The sequence below is a fragment of the Equus quagga genome, chromosome 8, assembly GCF_021613505.1.
Source record: "Equus quagga isolate Etosha38 chromosome 8, UCLA_HA_Equagga_1.0, whole genome shotgun sequence".
Lineage (NCBI taxonomy): Eukaryota > Metazoa > Chordata > Mammalia > Perissodactyla > Equidae > Equus > Equus quagga.
In genome coordinates this window covers 110,166,220-110,173,165 of record NC_060274.1, presented here as the reverse complement: position 1 = coordinate 110,173,165, position 6,946 = coordinate 110,166,220, and the positions used below count along the sequence as shown (strand labels likewise).

General features: G+C 46.3%; 1 protein-coding gene and 1 long non-coding RNA gene across 10 annotated transcripts in view; one reads left to right on the top strand and one right to left on the bottom strand.

The window, feature by feature from the left end:
- Nucleotides 1-6,946, bottom strand: part of MKLN1 (muskelin 1) — a 320,604-nt gene that overhangs the window by 170,031 nt on the left and 143,627 nt on the right. For 2 of the 8 annotated variants that reach the window (XM_046670328.1, XM_046670336.1), the window contains exon 1: nucleotides 2,687-2,911. The exons of the other annotated variants lie outside the window; for them this stretch is intronic. In XM_046670328.1, coding sequence (XP_046526284.1) covers nucleotides 2,687-2,784 — 98 coding nt within the window. In that variant the 5' untranslated portion in view covers nucleotides 2,785-2,911. Of the gene's footprint in view, nucleotides 1-2,686; nucleotides 2,912-6,946 lie in introns of those variants that run through there. 8 annotated transcript variants of the gene reach the window in all.
- Nucleotides 3,113-6,946, top strand: part of LOC124244066 (uncharacterized) — an 85,313-nt gene continuing 81,479 nt past the window's right edge. For both annotated transcript variants that reach the window (XR_006889878.1, XR_006889879.1), the window contains exons 1-2: nucleotides 3,113-3,894; nucleotides 4,100-4,190. This is a non-coding gene — a long non-coding RNA (uncharacterized LOC124244066). The remainder of the gene's footprint in view (nucleotides 3,895-4,099; nucleotides 4,191-6,946) is intronic.

Sequence of the window (6,946 nt, the reverse complement as noted above, 5' to 3'; positions counted from 1 at the left end):
GCGTAGTGGTTAAGTTCGCAGGCTCCAATTCGGCAGCCCAGGGTCTGTAGGTTAGGATCCCAGGTGCAGACCCACACACCACTCATCAAGTCATGCTGTGGTGGTGTCCCACATACAAAACAGAGGAAGACTGGCACAGATGTTAGCTCAGGGACAATCTTCCTCCCCAAAAGACAAAAAAGGGGATTCCTCATACAATTGTTGTGGGGATTAAATGAGTTAATACACTTAAAGTGTTCATAAGAGCACCTAGCATATGGAAGGCACACTATTATAAGTGTTTCCTACTCTTGTTATCCCCTCAAAATGCCTACCTCTGTGACTTGTAATCAGTAAACTTCTAATCAATAACTACTTGCTTCTCTGTAAACAATTTCAACAAATGGCTTTACTTAAAATTAGACCTGCTTAGGAAGTACCTTAACATGACTGTCACTGCCAGTTAAAGATACAGCAATTGTTATTAGAGAGGATTTTAGGGCACAGGTAAATAAAGTCAATCCCTTTCTCACACTTCCTATCATACAAACATATAACATCCTTACTTGCTAATGGAAGTTCAGTACCAAAACGGTTTTACAATTGAGGCATGGCACACACCAACCTGGCAGACAGAAAACTCTCAAACTCAAGCTCCATAATACTCAACTACACTCCTTCAAAGAAAAAAGTTCAGACTACCCTTCTATTATAATAGTTTAGTCCTTTAAAATAAAAACTATACTGCATAAATCAACAGAATATCATAAGGATTAAATAAGACTGCAAATGGAAGAGTCTGAAAGTTAAATATGCATTAAATACAAGTTTATGAACACATTTAAGAAAATTATAACAAATTTCTCCAATTAAACACCTGCCTTCTAACTCCAAAACTAGTGCTCTGTCCACTTCAAATCAGGGGCCGGGATAGTAAGGCAAACGTCAGAGTAAAGTTGCCATCGCACTAAATCATTCCCTGCTTGAAATGTACCATTCCTTTTTTATTCATAACTCAGACAGAACTAGTGATACCCGAGTCTCATCCCTACACTAGAAGTTTAAGCAGTGAAATCCTAGAAACAGCCTAACTCAAGAGGAGGAAAATGTCTCCAGTCATTAGATCAAAAATGCCACCCCAATTCCTGTCTGTCTGTGATCCTAACCTGGCTAGAGAAAAACGCTGATTATCCTCAGATTCAAGAATTTGTTAGCCCTGAAAACCCAAAGGCAAGTACCTACGACCACATTTCAACTCCAGCTGAGGGCTAGAATGTTTACCTGGCTCACTCCCAAATTAAAAGTTGGATTCCGGCATCAATCAGGGACACAGCCATCCAGCAGCCATCAACAGGCCACACGGCCCAGATCAGACCACACAGCACTTGGCACCCTTGACTAGACCGGATCCTACTGAAGGCCTGATTGCCAACCCTTGATCTAGCCAATAGGACAAGGGGCTGGCAGTGAAGACAGAGTCTTCTAGTCACAGCTTCATTTTGAGATTGACTGATATGACTGGAGAAATCAAATTTGAGAATTTCTGAAATATGGTTGGAAAACTTCCTTGAACATGCTTCACAGATTTAGTCACTTTATTTTTTCAGTAACATAAAAATACACTATTTGTAACTTGTTTGGTTCATAAAGTCATTCCTGGGCTTGTGAGATGATGGTCCAGGGGGAAAACCAGCTCTTGTCTTCAGGGTCTGCACAGATCTTAAAACTTTACTAAGCCAGTTTCTCTATCTGTATGCAAAACTCGAGTTAGATCTCCTCCTCCTCTCAAGATAAGCTAAAGGTAAGTAAATACTGTATGAAAGTACTTTCAGCATTTCTGAAGGAATCTGCTACAGAAAACATACGGCAGTAATGCAATGCAACTCTTTTTCACACCTAAATCGGGAATCCAGACCAAGCCGGCGCTGGAAGTCAAATTTATTCAAGACAAACTTTTCTGTCTATACTTGAGTTTCTGGGTTGGGAAACGGGTCTGTATCTATACAAATCCACTTCACAGCCATCATATAATGGAACTCTTCTGTAGCGTCCCTCCTTCCCGCTATCTCTTCCAAGAACTGCCAGCCGGAAAAGACACCCTGTGTAAATCCTACGACGTCTCCCGCCTTGCAAGGATTCAGATGGATTCCACAACTTTCCAGCCTTCCGTGACTTTGACCCCTCCTCCAGAGCGAATCACTTTTAACGACCCTACCACCACCACCACCACCTTCTCGGGAACAGTCGCTCCTTTTCTCAGCGTTACACTTTGTCCCGGCAGCAATCGACTGAACGGTCCCCGGTCTCCGGCCGCCTGGGATGACCTCAGACATCTTCACCAGCCGGCCCGCCGCCGGGACCCCGAAAGCTCCGACTCCTGCCCCACCTCCCCGAGCCGCCCGCCCCCCGAGCCCTCCTCAACCCCCAAGTCCCCGGCGCAGCATCACCCGGTTCCCCGCCGTCCTACGCGCTCCGTACCAGCCACCCACCTCGCCTCTTGCCCCCGACCTCGCTCTCCGGACCCTCAGCCCTTCCTGAGGCGGCGGCGGGAAACGCTCTCGGCCGCTGGACCGAGACTCCGGAGGCCGCGCGTCCCCCTCACCAGGCCCCGCCTGGGCCTCTCGGCTCGGCCGCCCTCCACCGCCCCCTGGCCCAGCCGTGCTGACGCCGAAGAGTAGGCAGCACGAGCCCGGAGCCCAGCACTTACTCGGGAAGGTAGGTGGAGGAGAAGGAGCTCCACTTGTGTAGCGCGTAGGGGAGAAGCCGGCACTCGGGCGCCGCAGCGACAGCCCCGCCAGCCGCCATCTTGTCAGCACCGTAGCGGCCGCCACCGACCGCCGGCCGCGCCGGGAGGAGGGAGGGGCGGGGCCTGCTCTTAAAGGGGCAGCGGCCCGCCGGGGCCGTCCGCTCGCCGGGACTCGCCTCCTTACCCCCGCGGGGAGGGGTGAGGCGGCCGAGCGTCCGCGATTTTCTCCTGGGGTCTCCGACGCCCGACCCTCCTTAATGACTTGCCCAAACTAGCACTGGAGTGTGGGCACCTGAGGGGCTCTCCGGCGGCGCTCGGCAGGGAGTGGCTAAAGGACTTTTCTCCCAAGCTGAAGTAAGGAAAAAGGCAGGAAGAATGTTATGAAAAGAAAGAAATTGTAGTGTGGGGCCAGGAAGGGGAAACTAGAAGACGAACTTGGACAGAGGACGCCTTTGCGAGTTTGGAAGCCGCTGCCCTCTCCAGTTTATAAATCCTTTAGGGAACCAGCCTCGAGGGGAATTGGAGTGGAACAGCCAATGTCCTTTCCCTCTGGAGTTGTCCTGGTTTTAAATGTCTTGTCCCGTGTTTCAGAGTCACATGGAGACTGGAAAAGGAAATGCTCGGCGTCCTCTCACCCTGTTCTGTTTTGGGTCCGCGATGCCCTTCTCACTGTAAACATTGGTTGTGAGCCATCTGGTCCTAATCCTGTGGAATTGGTCTGCTCAGTAATGACATTCCCCCACAGACCAGAAAAATCCTCACGGAGCTGGGAAGCTGTGTGTCGTCATGTTTCCAGGTGGTAAAGCTGCCCGCTTTTAACTCTGTCAGAAATTTGGCCCAAAATTTCAGAAAGAGCCAGAGAGAGGGAGAGTTTCTCGAAAAAGACCACGGGGAGAATAACAGGCTTCTGCTCTGAATGCCCTATGAGCGTTAAGCCAGCTTCTCATTGAAAAAGGTCACTTGATCTCAGTATCTGGCAACTTTAGAAAGCGCTCCCATCAAGTACCTGTTTGTCAAGGTTGGCATGTTTACTCCTTGGCTTGGCCACTGCAATTGCCAAAGTCCTCACAACTCACTGTCTAAGAGATTCTACCCCTGAAAACCCGGACACTGTCTTCATCTGCACCTGAGGATGGAAGAAATGTAAAGGGTTCCTCAGTGATGACCAAGTAAGTCGAAAGGCCTGAGTAATTGTATTCTTTTGCCGTTCTAATCATTCACCTGCCCAGGTTTCCTCAAATCCTTTCCTGACTTCCCGTTTCCACAGGGGAAAACATATTAGTGTTCTGCACTGGCATATCAGGTCAAGAATGCCAAATAGAAAAGCCACGATATGTTAGCCTTTAAAATCACATGTGCTTTGGTGTGTTACAGCATGTCGGAAAAGGATTTGCTGCTGGAGGGAATGCTATAACCCCAGTGACTCGAGCCGGGAGTCCAGAGACAGTGGGAGAGGCCAGAGAAGGTTAGTCCCAAAGATGAGTACTGGTTATCTTCGGGGGAAAGAGATACTTTTAAGGGGTGAAGATTAAGATGGTGACTCAGTTCAATTAGTTTGGGGCCCTGAATTTGCTAATTCTTACCCTAATGTAAGTAGAGTCCTTGTTCTTTTCCAGAAATAGAGGTATGGTTCCTGTGTGATCTTTTTAAAAAACACATTTAAGCTAGTTTTTCCTAAGAAGACTTTCTGTGCCTTTCAATGACTTTCCATGCCTTTGGGTAACATCAAAAGTCCTCAGCAGAGGCCTTTCCTATCCTGCCTTGATTACCTCTCCAGCCTTCTCTCTCTCTCCTTTTTCCTTTACATTCTTGACTCTAGCCACACTAAACTAACACACTGAATTGTCTCCTTTAACTTCTGTGCTCTCTCTGGCCTCCAGGGCTTAGTCTAAGCCAAGCCAGGAATACTCTCCCCCATTCTTCACCTGGCTAACTCCTGCTCGTTTTTCAGATTATTTCTTCCTGGAAAAATCATTCCTCATCACCTATTTTGGGGGTATGTGCTATTTTCTACATTTCCCTGGACACCCTGAGTTTCCCTCCTTATCTTAGCAAAAATCACAATATATTTTAATTTCCTCTTTATTTCTCATTCTCCCTCCCTAAAGTATAACTCCCGTGAAGGTAGGAGTCATGTATATCTTGTTCACAGTTGTATCCTCAGTCCTGATAGAGTGTCTAGCACATAGTAGATGTTCAATAAATATTTACTGAAGAATAAATGAATTGTGCTGAAAGAGAACTTGGGTTGCAAAGAAAAAGAATGCCAGAGCTCCTCAGACTGCAAACATCTATCCCTGAGGTATGATTGCCACAGAGTATGTAAAGACCCAGGACAGCATGGCTTTCCTACAGCACAGATTTTACAAATGGTAAAATAATTTAAAACATTCATATGTTAACATAAACACAGATAAACATATTATGATACTGAACCCAAATTTATGTAAATGTTAAAATAAAATAGAGGACTAAGGGGCCAGGCGTGAAGGCCCAGTGGTTAAAGTTTGGCACGCTCTGCTTCAGCAGCACGTGGTCAGCTCCTGGTGTGGAACCCCACCACTCATCTGTCAGTAGCCATGCTGTGACAGCAGCTCACACAGAATAACTAGAAGGGCTTACAACTATGTACTGGGGCTTTTGGGAAGGGAAAAGAAGAAAAAAGGAGAAAAATTGGCAACAGGTATTAGCTCAGGGTGAACATTTCCTAGCAAAAAAAAAAAAATAGAAGACTAAAGAAATGTTAAAATCTGCAGGAGTCTGCTCAGAGCTCAGATCTCCTAGGGATATACCTTTACCTCCTCTCCCTTTGGCGCATTGCCTTAGGTGGTGGGGTTTATTGTAAGGATACTTGGGGAAGGCCTGGAAACTATCACGGCCATTTAGTCCCTCTAGTTCCCCCACACTTCAAAAATTGGGACACATTGATGGCCTCCTCGAGAACTGGACAATGGATCATCATTTTTCAGGGACCAACAGATCTAGTGACCCAGTCACCTTGTCATCCCCTAAAAGCAATCATCTTTTACTCTCTGATGACTTCTCGGTAGGCTTCTCATAGTAAATACTTCCCAGAGAGACAACATTGTATTTGGTTTGTCACCATTCACTATAATTTTCCTGCAAAAAAAAAAAAAGCTTTATTGAAAGGCTGTGATATGCCAGGCCCTGTCCTAGATACAAGGGAGACAGGGATAAACAGAGAAGTCAGACAAGGGCCCCATTCTCCTGGAGCTTACATTCTAGTAGGGCCACATATAATAAATATAATAAATACGTCAACTAGATAATTTTAGTCTGTGTGTTTTAAGTCCTAAGAAAAAACTACATCAGAGTAATATTTAGATTGGATGGTCAAGGAAAGCTTCTCTAAGAAGGTAATATTTGAGCTAATACCTATACAATGAGAAAGTGCCAGCCATGCAAAGGCTAGATAAAAAACATTCTAGGCAGAGAGAATAAACAAGTACAATGGGCCCGAGTCAGGAAAGGGGTTGGTGTGTTCAAAGAATAGAAAGTGTGGCTGGAGCATAGTGACAGGGGGAGAGAGGAATCAGAACAAGGAGGGCCCTGACAGTCATGGTAAGGAGTCATGACATGGAATTGTGAAGAGGAGACCTGCACAGGGATTCAAGACAAGGAGTAGCATGATCCACTTTACATTTTATAAAGATCGCTCAGCACAACATAAAATGGGTTGAAAAGAGGCAAGAGTTGAAGTGAGGAGACTTGACAGGAGGTTATAATAGGAGCCAGGCAAGAAATGATGGTGGCTTGGACTAGCAGAGGAGATGGAGAGGAGTGGTTGAATTGGGACATATCTTAGAAGTAAAGCCAACTAGACTTGCTAATGAGGGAAGGAAGGCAGGAGGCAAAGGAAAGAATCAAGAATAACTCCTGGGGGCCGGCCCCATGGCCAAGTGGTTAAATTCACGCGCTTGCACAGCCCAGGGTTTCACCGATTCAGATCTTGGGCGTGCACATGGCACCGCTCATCAAGCCATGCTGAGGTGGCATCCCACGTGTCACAACTAGAAGGCCCCACAACTAAAAATACACAACTATGTACCAAGGGGCTTTGGGGAGAAAAAGGAAAAATAAAAAAATCTTTTTTAAAAAAAAAGAAGAACTCCTGAGTTTTGGGTTTGCATCACTGGGTAGACAGTGAGAGGGGAGAATTTGGCGTTGGAACAGTTTCAAGTAGAAGGAATCAAGAATTCT